This window comes from Stegodyphus dumicola, chromosome 3 (genome assembly GCF_044657685.1).
Source record: "Stegodyphus dumicola isolate Sdum_Otavi_A_Nest chromosome 3, ASM4465768v1".
In the NCBI taxonomy this organism is placed as follows: domain Eukaryota; kingdom Metazoa; phylum Arthropoda; class Arachnida; order Araneae; family Eresidae; genus Stegodyphus; species Stegodyphus dumicola.
In genome coordinates this window covers 8672954-8687615 of record NC_140770.1, presented here as the reverse complement: position 1 = coordinate 8687615, position 14662 = coordinate 8672954, and the positions used below count along the sequence as shown (strand labels likewise).

Below are 14662 nucleotides of genomic sequence, written 5' to 3'. Positions count from 1 at the left end.
AAAACTGCTAAATGAAGATAAGCATGCATTCGTAAACTGAATGCGAAAAACACGTACAATTTACGAATGAGCATTCTTATATAAATCTTAAGCGTAAAAGTATCATAGTATGTGTCTGAAAACAAATAGTAGAAATTTATGTATGTTTTGCGTTACATTGTACGTTAAGTTTTATGTAAAATTTAGACATATTCACAGGAATTGTAGTACTTATAGAGTTCATGTATCATTTTCGTTTATTTCAACGATGTATTTTTTTTTTTTTTTTTTTTTTTTTTTTTTTTTTTTTTTTTTTTTGGTACAGCTTTATGTATCTCATGGACGTAAACGAATTACTGCATGACGTAAACGAATTACTTAAATGAATATTGACAGAAATTTGGGTGAATCTTCCCTATTTTTTATGTTGCATATACGTATAATTTTGGTAAAAATTTAGCTCAGTCTCCTGCACTTTTTAATATCCGGATATTTCCCTCAAACACTTACGTAAATCTTCAATTACTTACGTACTATTTTTACATATGCAGTTTTGATAATGTACTATTTTTACATATGCAGTTTTGATTTGTACCGTTTTCATAATGAATGAAAACGGTACATTTCGAAAGAAAAATTCTATTAAGCTGGTAGTTTTTTTCAGCACTTTCGAATTTGTATAATTTTCTTAAAAATAACGGTGGAAAATTTCAATGAAGCTTCGGCAATATCTTCAGATTTTATTTTAAAATTTGCATAATTTTCGTAAAAATAACCTTAAAAATACCATACCCTTAGTTCACCAAAATTACGCGCATATTTTTGGAAACTTGCTGTCTGAGAAGCACATTCGTGTCCAAGTTACCTTCCATTTCGTCAAAGATTTGATTTTTCAAAATGAAATACGATTATCTTTATGAAGCGATGCTAAAATACCAAAACTCGCTACTTTGTTTTTGCAGGAAGTGAAACTTGTCAAGACGCCCTGGGAAGCAGCCATGGAGAACCCCTATGGACTGTGCGACGCTGCTTTTGCAAGGGTCAGTCCCGACGAGCTCGCAGACACAGTGATTAAAGCGGCCGATAATAAACGGAGAAATTCTATCACCACCAACAGTCGGGAACCTTCGAGGCTGGAAGACTGCATATCCCCTCCTGCTCACGTGACCCCAGCTGCAGCCCACTACGACATATACCACGCCAAGGCCCCCAAAGGATGGTCTGGGACAACACCAATCGGTAACATTTATTCCAATTTTAAATTTACAGTTGTACCTCAGTATACGTCTATTTTGAAGAATGTCCAATGCAAGCGAAAGTATTTCTCCGGTATACGACTCGAATTCGACGAGTTACGACTGCTCGCATTGCACGCGTTTAACTTTTTTCGGATATTGTTACGACTGTCCATAAGCGCCAGTAGGCCTGTTACTACTATTCCGTAAACAACTTGCGCTATAACTCTGAATTTTCGAGTGATTTTGTGTTCTCTGTCGTAAATTGTTAGTAAGTTCTTTAACAGCAAATTTTAGGAAAATAATGAGAAGCTTCAAGCAACGAAGAAAATAGTTATGATCAACATGGAGGTGAAAAAAATGGATTGTTGAGAAGTTTAGTTTAGTTTAGTTTACGAGTATGCTGCAACCCTCCTGGCCGACAATAATCGGCCTCATGGTTAACGCAGCACACCCGACGTAGACAAACAAAAAAAAAAAAAAAAAAAGAAAAAAAAAAAAATTAAAGTTTAAAATATTTAAAGTCCCATTCCTATGATAGTCTTGTTTTCATTCACAATCCTCATAATTTCTGTTGCATAGCTATTCAAGAATTTTCTTTTTTCAAATACATTCTGTTCATTTATTTTTCCAAATCTCGTCCTCACACTCTCGGTCAGTTTACATTCTTTCATAAAATGAGCTGCATTTCCGTACTCCCCACAAGCCAAGCATGGGTCATTGCCCTGGAGATTAAAACGTTTTAAATAGGCCGGGAATCTACCATGATCCGTGATAACTTGAATAGTATCTATATTATTAAATAGATCCATTTTTCTTTTTATGGTCAAAATCCTCAAGTAACCCTTATTTTTATTTGAACCCTTCCATTCCCGAGCCCATTTCTCAATTATACTTGTTTTCATATTTCTCAAGGTAATTCTTCTGGAATCATTAATAGCGTCATAAATATCACCCTCTCCCAGGGCAGTCTCTTTAGCTAGCATATCCGCCCTTTCATTCCCGATAACAGGATTGTTGAGAAGTATGAAGAATCAGCGATTCGGCTTTTGCCAAGTAAGATGATGTCTGCGATTATGAAAAACAAAGACTCTCTTCAATCGGTTAGCATCGCGAAGGGGGTGAAATCGATTACCAAACAAAGATAAGAGACATCAGAATGAGAAACGAGGAGCATTTATAAAATTGCCTTTAAACTAGCAGAAAAACATTTATGTACATCATCATATATTGTGCTTCTTTTATGTAAAGTATATATTTCAGCCACTGCATTTGTAGTTTATTATTAAAGAGTATATAAGGTATTTTCTCTCTCCTTTCTGCATGCCTTCGTGGTGTAACGGTAGCGCACTCGGAACGTATTCCAGAGGTCCAGGTTCGTGTTCCGGTGAGGGCAGAGCACGTTTTCACGTCTCCTGAATTTTTTAAAAGAAACCTAATGTCTCAACAAGTGTTACAATAATAAAAATAGCATTTTTTTTTTTTTTTTTTTTTTTGTAAGAATGGACTCATTATTTTCTTTTTTTGCTTATTATTAGAGAAGTTCGTGTGGTATACGTCCAAGGTTTGATTTAGGTTTGGTTTTAGTTGATAATGGCAAAGCACAGTTGGGATATCTACTTAACGGATGTCTTCGTAAAGGATTTTCTAAGTGAATCTGGTTCGTGTACGTGTTACACATGGACAGGACAGGAACAAGTACAGGGGGCACCACGCCATCGCCATTGACAAAAATGGTATAGCCCCCATGCACTACCTCTCTAGCGTACCGCCCCTTCCACAGGGGACCCGATTACGGTATACATAGGACATAGTACTAACAACAAATAAGACATAGCACATCATACTGTTACAACATACTTCGACACATAGGACATAGCATTAACATATTGTTACAGATTTTTGACAGTGCAAGAAGTTATGTTCATTATAGAGCTTGTTGATTTTGGCACGGCCCCTCCCACAGGGGACCTGATTACAGTAAACATAGGACATAGCGCTAACAACGTATAGGACATAGAGCAACATACTGTTACAACATACTTCAACACATAGGACATAGCATTATCATACTATTACAGATTATTTACAATGCAAGAAGTTATGTTCATAGGACATAGCATTATCATACTATTACAGATTATTTACAATGCAAGAAGTTATGTTCATTATAGAGCTTGATGGTTTTGGCATAGCATATGCTGGGTGTTATATTTGAATTATGTATTTTGTATTGAATGTTGTCGTGTTACACATGGAAAAAAACCAATAAAACACTCATGCAGCCAGTCCGTTCGCCTGGAAACGAACCCAGGACGAAATTACCGGTGTTCAGCGATTTTACCGCTCGGTCGCCAGTGGGCCACACGTTCAACAAATAGGAACGGATTGGTGACGTATACCGAGGTGGTACTGTAATCGAAAGCGCGAATTCTATCCTTATAACCTCTGAAAACGAAGCAGCAGTGTTTCTCAATAGGCATTCGAGATGAAGTTGCAGTATTTTAAATATTGTTACGGATTTGGTATTTAAATAGCTTATGTTAGTTGAATTGTAAATTAAATGGTTTTATTTCCCGCGCAGTGCAGCGCGTGACGAATATTAAAAGAAAGCTAAGCCGGAAAATTGAAAATACAAGAGCGCGTGCATTTAACATTTAATAAATATCTCTTTCTGATTTTGAGAAAGTTCCAGAAAGTTCTCGCGCGCGATTTTAAAATCTTATAAAAGGAGGAAAACCTCTCAGTTCGTTGTAGTTACTTAGTTTGTTGTTGTTTTAAGAGTGTGTTTAGAAAACTGCTCTCGTTGACTGTAGCGAATTCGCGAATTAGCTTTCTCTAGCTGTTTTGAGTGAAGTTCTCTTGAACGTTTGAGTAGTTAAAAGAACGTTTGAGTAGTTAAAGATCAACTACTGTGAGATATTGTAAAACTGCACGAATATTTTAGGAAATTTAAGCATATTTGTTGTGATAATAATAAATTTTTGTTCCTTTTTCATCGGACTTGTGCGTTCATTTCGTAACGAACCCGTACGCACGCAACAATATATTATTTGTTTCGTATTCAATAAATAATATTAATCGAATGTATTGTTGTGACTCATATCACTTGTCTGACAGTGACATCAGAACAAGACCACGAAATTCAACTTGGCAAGGAGTGCAAGATTGCTCCTGCCGTTGGCAACAGCCTTGAGCACCATACAGGAACAGTACGACATTGCTCAGTTCCGCTTCCAGTGCGTTGCTGGAGAAAACCCGGGGGGGACGAGTCGGAGAGTCGGTACTACTTTGGTAGACGGTTGCACGGATTTTTGGCGATTTACGTTGGCGCAATTGTTGACGCGATTTTTACAAACGTCAGCCATCTTGAAAAACGCTGTTTTTACGCATAGTTAAGTATTCGAAACTTTAAAAAAAAAAAAAAATCACCAAAAAAAAAAAAAAAAAAAAAAAAAATTCTGAAATGTTTCAGATTTTAAATTACGTCCAAAGGGGCGTTTTTTAACATTTTGTGTGTTACCTTTCTTTATTAAATATCATGTTCCTCGCACTTAAACCATAAGATCCAGTGCAACAGCAATATCGCAAAATAGTTTTAAAACGAGCCTATCTTTAGAAATTTCCGATACAGAGACTCACGCGCTGGAGATAAAAATGTTTTTTCTGCACAACGTTGCCATTGCTCGCTTTGAAATCCTTGAGTTTGTTAATCAAAAATTCGTCAAAGTTTTAAAAAATAGGAAATCGATCATAAAACAAATTTCAAATTTCAAATTTGGTCTTCCACATGCTCATATTCGTTGGAGGATTACGTTATTCAAAATTCGATGACTCTATGTACCGTTATTTTATGACAATGTGAGAAATATACATACATTTACGCAGATTTTCATTATTTAATTTCTTCAAATATAATGCAGGACTCTAACATTTTATGGCAACAGTTTGAAAAGTGAACCGACATTTATCCGTCGGACGCAAAATGCCAAAACGAAACTAATAGTCCTTCGGGATTCAAATCCCTTTGGACTAATAAATAAATATCGTTAAAAGTAATGGATTAATTTTTTGTTGAAAATGTCGTTTTTAAGATGGCAGGCAAGTGTAAAGAAATACATTTACTATGAGTATAAAATACCAAAGTAAGGTTATTATTACTTTCATATAGCAAAGAAGAGAATAAAAACACCGCTATAAAAACATTGTGCCAACGTTTAATTAGATTAAAATATTACTGAAATTGAATATCGAATTAAAAACCATCCTACCAACATTTAAAAGAATTAGAATATTATTAAATTCAAATACTTTAAAATACGTTATATAGAATATAATTTATATTAAAACATATGGACAATAATTATCTCAGCAATTTTTGAAAATAGTGTATTAATTTTTTAACAAAAATTGAAGTATACAATTATAAAATAAAAGAAAAATATGTACTTACATTTGTTCAGTCATTTAACATGTTGTTTATTGATAAGTACCACAAAAAAAATCGGAATCATAATTTTAAATAACATCTTTGAAGGAATTCGAAGATATGAATTAAATTTTAAAACGGCCCGAAAATGCACAAATTGTCAGTAACCAATCATGGAGCTGATTACAGCTCGTTAATGCACAACTATTCTATAACCAATCAGAGAGCTGATTACATCACGCCTAGAATTAAAATTATTTAAAAATTCGTACATAATAAAATCATTTTTAAAAAAAATGCAAAATTAAATTGTATTTTAATATTTAACAGCCATAAATAATGTTTAAAACATTAGATTAAATTTATACATATTAAAACCAATTACTTTTAAAGTAAGGTGACGTCATTGATTACATCATCCACAACATAAAATTGCATAGAATATGATAAAGAATAAAATTTTTATTTCAAATAAAAATGCAAAATTAAATTGATTTTTAATATTTAGAAGCCATAAATAATATTTAAAACACGGAAGATATGCACAATAAAACACATTATTTTTTAAATAAAATGACAACAAAGTATCGGTTACCATAAATAACTTATCCAGCAATGGGTTTACCATAAGTTGTATTACTCGCCAAAAGAAAATCGCCAAAATCCGTGCAACCGTCTACCAAAGTAGCACCCGAGAGTCTCCCACCTCTCTTCCTCTACGATCAATCTTTCGAAAGGGATTCCGGCTCGCCGCATATTTAGAGTGCCTCCCATACCGCACAGAGATTCCTGCCTTCTCCGGGATTCAAACCCGTACCCTTTGGTATGGCAGTCAACGAACCCGTACCCTTTGGTATGGGTTTGGGATTCAAACCCGTACCCTTTGGTATGGCAGTCAACGAACCCGTACCCTTTGGTATGGCAGTCAACGAACCCGTACCCTTTGGTATGGCAGTCAACCCGTACCCTTTGGTATGGGTTTGGGATTCAAACCCGTACCCTTTGGTATGGCAGTCAACGAACCCGTACCCTTTGGTATGGCAATCAACGAACCCGTACCCTTTGGTATGGCAGTCAACCCGTACCCTTTGGTATGGGTTTGGGATTCAAACCTGTACCTTTTGGTATGGCAGTCAACGTCGCTAACCACTTTCGCGGTTAGGAGACATTAATCGAATGTTGTAGCCCCAATGCGTGAGTCAGGTTTAAGCATGAGTTGATTGTCGCGTACTGATGAAAGAAAAGTAATGAATAATGGTTCGCTAGATTGGCGTCTCTGATATAAGTTACTGTAAGTGCAAGCAGTGAACTTAGGTACTGTGTATCGGTGTTTGATATGTCATGCAATTATAATCTTTATTATGAAGATTTTTAAAATAAAGAAATGGAGCAGTTTAAGTTCAGTGCCAAAGAGAAATTAACAGCCATGTTTATACTAGATGTTTATTCCTCAACCTGGGGAATCATTGTTCATTACTTTTATCCCTACGTAAAAATCACCTCTTGGATTCACGCAGTGATGCCATAATATAAAATTAATATTAGTCATTGAATGCGAAATTCTATTAATAATTGTCTACGGGACTCCGCGTAGCGATCTTAAATATACAATATAGTAGTTACCGCTTCATGCAATCTCGCTTAATGAGCATTGTTATCGACTTTGCCAAATCTCGCTGTTTCCTATGTGAAAACATGGAAAACACATAGACTAAAAATATTGTGTAGGAAAAAAAGGGAAGAAGTACGCAAGCAAGTATGGTATATAAAAATCCAAACTAAAAAAAAAAAAAAAAATCTGAATGCTTTCAGATTTTATATTACGCCCAAAGGGACTTTTTTAACGTTTTGTGTGTTACCTTTATTTATTAAATATCACGTTCTTTGCACTTAAACCATAAAGTTCAGTTCAACAGCAATATTGGAAAATATTTAAAAAAGCATATCTTTAGAATTTCCGGTAAAAGTTTACAATTGGGTGCCCCTTGTTTATTGGCGATTCTTTCTTGATGCCAAGATCGGCGCCATGAAGTCACAATTTTGAGATGGCCGCTACACAAAACCAAAATAAGAAGTCGAAGAATTGCATAAGATCTGTGTCCATGTACACATCGATCTACTTTTACTTTAAAAAAATCCTAGAATTGCATAAACTAAGCATTGTGCACTGCCTTAAATATGTCCATGTACACATCAATCTATTTTCATTTAAATAAAATCGGGAAGCTAAAACAAATTTAAATCTATCGTGGTAACCAGAAGTGAGGTTTCATCGCCAAAATTAAAAAAAAAAAATGTCGCCAATCGAAGGGACACCCAATTCTACACTAAAGTCGAATTTCCGATACACAATCTCGCGCGCTGGAATTTTTTTTTTTTTTTTTTTTTTTTTTTTTTTTTTTATAATACACTATTGCCATGGCTCGCTTCGAAATCGTTGAGCTTCTTAATCAAAAACTCATAAATGCTTTACAAAATATGAAATAGATAATAAGACAAATTCCAAATTTGGGCTTCCAGATACCCATATTCGGGTGGAGGATTACGTTATTTAAACTTCGATGGCTCTAGGTACCGTCGTTTTATCGCAGCGCGAGAACTATACGTACATTTATGCAGATTCTTCATTATTTAATTTCTTTAAATATAATACAGGGCTCTAATATTAGGTGACAACAATTTCAAAAGTGATCCTCCGTTTACAGTGAATCAACACAAAATGACAAAACGAAATTAACAGCCCTTTTGGACAAAAGTGATCCTCCGTTTACAGTGAATCAACACAAAATGACAAAACGAAATTAACAGCCCTTTTGGACAAAAGTGATCCTCCGTTTACAGTGAATCAACACAAAATGACAAAACGAAATTAACAGCCCTTTTGGGCAAATTGCCCCTTTGGGCTAATATAACGAGTGCAAACATTTCCTAAATACAAATGCAAGGATCGGGGAAATATATGAAAGTTGAATTTGGTATTTTATACAAAGCTAATTTTGTTTCAAATTTAAAAGTGCGAAAACATGAATCTTTGCCTGATTTAAAACATTAATAAGAAATAAACGGAAATAAAGACCGAGTGAGGACTCTCGTGGACATTGTGTATATTCATGCTAATTTTAAAATGAATTGTGTATAATACTTTGTTATATTTCTTTTCATTGCAGTGGATAATACGGCGGTCACAACATCTACTGCCCCCGTTGTCTCGAGAAACATCCAGCAAGATGTACGTCCTAACGGATATACGCCTGCGAAGAAAATGGTTTTCCAGAACTTCAATGCCACTCCAAGATTATGGAAGGGAACGAGTGCTTATTAGGGAGCAGAGGCCTATCTGTAGGCTTTGTAATATATATATATATGTCCTGAGAGTTTGGTATGAAGCTGAACTGAGGCGATATTTTTGGAAGGAATGGCTGCCTCGGATTGGTTGAACGTCTGTCCGTGTGGAGCGAATGCCGAAACTTGACGCACTTCTGGCTTGTCTTTATCAATCATGTGCAGTTATAAGTCTGTGTAATCGCTTCAATATTAAAACATTTCATTTACTGTAATAAGGAAATTTTCTTTTGAAATTTTGTGGTTTAGTCATAACTTTCACTTGCATGAAAGAAATGCATGTATAACAAAAGTAGGCATTTTCCAAATATAACATACATTCCAGATCCCAGATATTTTCCAGATACGTATGGTGAAATGCATATATATATAATTTGAATTTAAATATTAGTAAGAACAAACGAAAAAAGACCTATGTTCTGGTCAGTTTCAATTGTCTGTTTCGGCGAAACGCGTGATGGAGTTAGCTTAGTTCGAATTCATTTTAAAAACTACTTTCCCTTGACAAGCCAAAATGAACTTCAAATTGGGCTAATTAACCATTTACCGCTTCTTAATTTTAGTTTTAATTTAATTTTTTTTTTACCTCGATCGATTGATTAGTATTTTACTGTGTTTTAAATCTACTTAATTCATTTAGCATATAGCTTATTATTTTTATTAATTTTACTTGTAAATATTCAAATGTTGTATATTTCTTCTTGTTCACACATTTCATAGCAACCAAATATGCTTATGTTGAAGTTTTAACGGAGTTTTTGGTAACTTTTTAGCGTGCGTACTAAAATTTATCTTCTAATATATATATATATGTATATTGTTTCATAAGAATAAATTGAGTTTAATTAAAAAAATTAAATTTAAATACATATTTAATTAAATATTCTTTGCGCCATTGCTGCAAGGAATGGAATTTAAATTTTTAACAAATACGTATAAAAGTAAAAAAGTAAAAAAGCAAATTTAAACTCTAAAAAAAGGAAAAAAGCCAAAATAATTAAAAATAATTTTAAAATATGCAAACATGTAAAAGATTTAATTCTCGAACTAATCTACAATATCATTTAAATTCAGAAGTATAAGCAAATCAAGTGCAAAATCTATCCATGAAAATAAATCTACTAATTTATTAAATTAAAATTAAATTAAACAATTTTTTTAAAAAATGCATATGTGAATGATCGTAGAGTAGGCAGGAGAATATATATATATATATATATATATATATATATATATATAATTTATTTCCTAAACAGTATTGATTAATTGATTATATTATCTCCTAAGTTTAATGAAAGTAGAATTATTTTAAAAGTGTGCATCCATACTGGTAAGTTATATTTTGAAAGATGTTTTGAAGTAATTTGAAAGCAAAATGTTAATAATGTTTTAACGGGGACTGGAGTTAAATCATCACGAAGAATAATATTACAATTGTAAAAGTAAAAATTAAAACATGTAATTATTGTCATTGATCGGAAATTAGTTGACTTTTCAAGGGGAACAAACCAACTCCCGTTCAATGATCAATAATTGATAAAAATACGTAAATATGAAAGTGTTTCGTCTTTACTCGAGTTATAAGTTAAAGCCAAACCGGCAATTCTAGTCAGGCCAAATATTTCCGTGAATAGTTGTTACTCAAAGAACTGATTCTCATGAAGCATTTTAGTCAATTCAATTTGGAGTAAAAATCAATTACTGTAGAGAAATCTTGTAAAACTCGAGTAATCGTCCCCGACACTATCATCTTTATGTATTTGAGTACTATATTATTTGTAGAAATTAAACATTGGAAATTGTCATTATGAAATCGAAATCAAAGTAAAGTTGAAATAAACATAGAAGATTATAAAAAAGATAAATAATGCAAACTTTGCAAAAACAAATCAAAGAGAACATAAAAATAATATAAAAATAATATAAAAATAAAATAGAAAATAATATAAATAAGATCAGTGAATGTACATGAAGATATAAAGGCCAGAAAGGTATTAAGTAACTTACATTCTTTCTAGTGGGGGAGTTGGCAGTGTGTTCTCTTCGTGTCTGACTCAGAAGTGTAGGGTGTCCGAAAATTCTTAGCGGCAGTAGGGGCTTTGAATTATATCAGTCGGTAAGACTTGGGTGAAGAAATTTATGGTAGTGGGTGGGACTCGGAATTCTTGAGGGATGTATTTTGTGGAGTTCTTATCTGAGAGAGACCGTCTGTTAAGATTTTTTTAAAAATACTAGTGAATGGAAATTAATTAATTTCTGGCTAATTGTCGTGTCGCAATGATTAAGAATTTAAGAAAGGAAAAAGGCATTTTCGCTATCCAAGAGCTAGTAGACAGTCTAAAGGCAGGAAATAGGCCCATTTTTTTTAGTAACAGTATAGTAACAGTATATGTCTGAAGACAATTAGCTTTTTACAATATATACAATTGAGTAATTACACTATATACAAATCTTTCAACTGACAGTCATCCAACTTATACCGCCTTCTCAGGTTTAGGAATAAATTATCATATCCCTATCAGTTAAATGATTTAGAGTGAGTATTTAACGCCTGCTCTTTTAAGGCAATGGTTGATAAATTGAAAGGGAATTAGATTATTTTTGAGAATTTTGATAAGGATCAAAATTTCGCGTTGTAAATCTATTGTATCTGTGCATATAGTTTTAATTCGTTATATATACAGTTTCTTCGTTATTTAATAATATAAAGTGTATTTACATACTTTTAGAAGGATTTCGATAAAGAATTTTAAAAGAGCAAATGTTTTGGAATCAAAATTTCTGGCAACAGCTTATTATTTGAAATTAAAAATATCGTCTGGTTTATTTAAGTTGATTCTTCTTTTCATAATGTCTTATATTAAACAAGCTGTGGATTGAAGGATCTGTTTTGGCGCTTTCCTAATAATGAATTATAATTATAATAATGTAATTGATACTATTTTTATCGCAAAATAACAATTCGATTATTGGAAGAAATGTTCCTGGGACTGGATTGATTAAAAACATGGATTTAAAACTTTCTAGAATAAAACTAGGGTGTTCTGTCACTCGGTAAAGAGTAAGATATTTCAATTTGAAATTTAATCCCCGAACTCGGCGATTTCAAAGACATGTGTTGCCACTCGGGAGAATGTAAGATAAGTTTTAATTTTTTATTTCCATTCCATTGATAGATCCAGTTGTGTGATTTAAAAAAAAAAAAAAAAAAAAAAAAAAACACCTTGTCACCGCCCAAAATGTAATATTTTGATTCTCTACACACAAGTGCAAGCGAAAGCATATTCAGTATTTATTTCAAATCGCCTGTCATCGATTAAGCCATTATATGGGTTACCGTTATATGAGATAGGATACCTATATGCACCTTCGGTCTTAATTGGGCTAGAGACATTTTTTTTTTCTATGGTAGAGTGTCTCGAGACAAACATTTTGCCTATTTCCGTTTTGTAATGCCTTCGAAATTTTTATTTTTTATCGACTTTTAAAAATTTTTCCAAAATTTAAAACAAAATCGCCTAATGTAGATAGTCACCATTCTTCCGAGATATGAAATGTCCCATAGGGGTACTATTCGGTTTCGAGGGCCGTAAAAAATCGCCAAACTATTGTTGATGCCAATGCTGCCAAAAATAATTGCGGCAAGAAAGGAAGTATAATAGTAAATAACTATCTAAAATTAATGTTTTAATTTAGATGAAAGGTTAATTTCATAAAAGATTTTTTATTATTACAATTTATATGAAAAAGGATAAACATGACTGAATGGAAGCATAAGAGTCAATAACTATTTCAGATCATTATTATAATTTATATAAAAATTGCTAAACGTAACTGATTAAATGCCTGCATCGCTATTTCGCTACCGACTTATCGCTAAAGCATAACTTCATCTCGTTGGTTGCTCAAACGTAATTTTCTAAAATGAATGATGCCTTTTCTTCGAAAATATTCTCGGTAAAGTGCAGGATCGCTCACTTAATTGTTTGCCGCTTTTTACAAGGGTAAAAACAATTGAAATTTTGTCAATTTTCTTTTACTTTTTAAGTGAAAATAGGTCGATGTGTACATAGATAAAGTCAAGGGTGTGCGCAGTGCCATTTGTGTGCAATTCTAGGATTTTTTTTAAGTGAAAATAGGTCGATGTGCACATGGATACCGAGTATGTGCAATTCTTAAAAACGCGTCAAGCAGTGGGTGATTCTGCACTTTATCCAAAATTCTGTTGCCGACTTTTCGTCATGGGCAATTCCCAAATTGTTAAATCCATAGGATATCAAAAAGGATTTAAAATCAAAAAAGGATTTAAAAATTAAACTAGTATGTGAATGGCGTCTTAAGAAATATAGAGCAATATAAATTTACGCAATCTGAAATCAACGTGTACGCTAGATTTGGCGCGCTGTTAAATGGGCGCGTTTGCTAGATTTGGCGCTTTTGCGCATACATTTTCGCTGCAGTTATTTTACGGCCCTCAAAACCGAATAGTACCCACATAGGTATTCATCTACACGCAAAACACTGCTATTTTCTACCAAACAGTTACGGAGAATTCCTCGAAAAACGTTAACATAGGGGTCGAAAACACCATGAAGACCACAGTGAAATGAAGTTTTTTATATGAAAACATAGAGCTTCTTACTCTAAAACCGTAAACGTTGTCGGAGTCGTAGGGGCAGAGAAAATCGATACCAAAATTTGCCCCCTCCCCCCAAAAAAAAACGGTTTTCCCAGCTCCAATCGAAGAATCCCGAAATGTTTTTGATACCAACATGTCGAGGCACGAAATGAAATCGATCGCTGCAAACCGCGTCGAAAATTGGACCGTTAGTTCCCGAAAAAATCGCATTTTTGCCCGCAAAATTCGTATCGCCGCAAAAAAAGTAAATAATTTTGAACTAAAATATATTCGTTTCCGATTTCGGTTTCTACTGTGGCTTCGAGAGAACGGTTTATGTCAGTGACATATCTGCGGAAGGGGAAAGCCTGGGAAGAAGCTCATCGCTCTAACTTTATTAGAAACATGATTTCCCAAGGGCCCATTTTCACGTGGCTCATGCATGCAACTTGAGCCCTATTTGAGCTAGAGACATAAACTTTATGGTAAGAAAGTAAACCATTTTAAAAGCAATCAAAGCACTTCGTCGTGTCTGTTTTTATTCATTACTAGCTGTACTCATTAAAATCAAATATATATATATATATGTGATGTACCAGCTTTTGTCGTAGTTTAAATTATCAGACGATAAGTTTAAAAAACAGGATCCATTTATTATTATTCAGGAGAAATAACAGTTACAAAATCAGATATCCGGAGTAAATAAAAAGAATTACTAATAACTTTTTGTATGAAGTTTACTGCATCGTGACATTTAAGAAAAAGCCCCGATATTCTTTTGCGAGTCCTTTTATAGCCTCTGGAAAGGCGGAGATTCCAAGAAATGACGTCAGCCTCGTCAGCCAATCCAATTCGCTTTAAATATTTCCAGAATATTCTATAACTGTACGTGTAGAAAAAGCGGGAAAAACAATTTGACTACGGGGCTGTGGATTTTAATTCCACGTACTTTCAAATAAGAGAACGTCGCCATTAAAAATGAAAAGAACATACAGTTAGAATTTCAAGTGTATTTTTGACTATGGAATTTTATTATTACATATATATATATATATATAC

At 33.5% G+C, this 14662-nt stretch overlaps 1 protein-coding gene across 7 annotated transcripts in view; it reads left to right on the top strand.

Moving 5' to 3' along the window:
* Positions 1–9208, top strand: part of LOC118203169 (uncharacterized) — a 201261-nt gene extending 192053 nt beyond the window's left edge. For all 7 annotated transcript variants that reach the window (XM_085812548.1, XM_085812544.1, XM_085812543.1 and 4 more), the window contains 2 exons: positions 942–1218; positions 8811–9208. In XM_085812548.1, the coding sequence (XP_085668674.1) occupies positions 942–1218; positions 8811–8965 (432 nt within the window). In that variant the 3' untranslated portion in view covers positions 8966–9208. The remainder of the gene's footprint in view (positions 1–941; positions 1219–8810) is intronic.
* The last annotated feature ends 5454 nt before the right edge of the window (positions 9209–14662 follow it).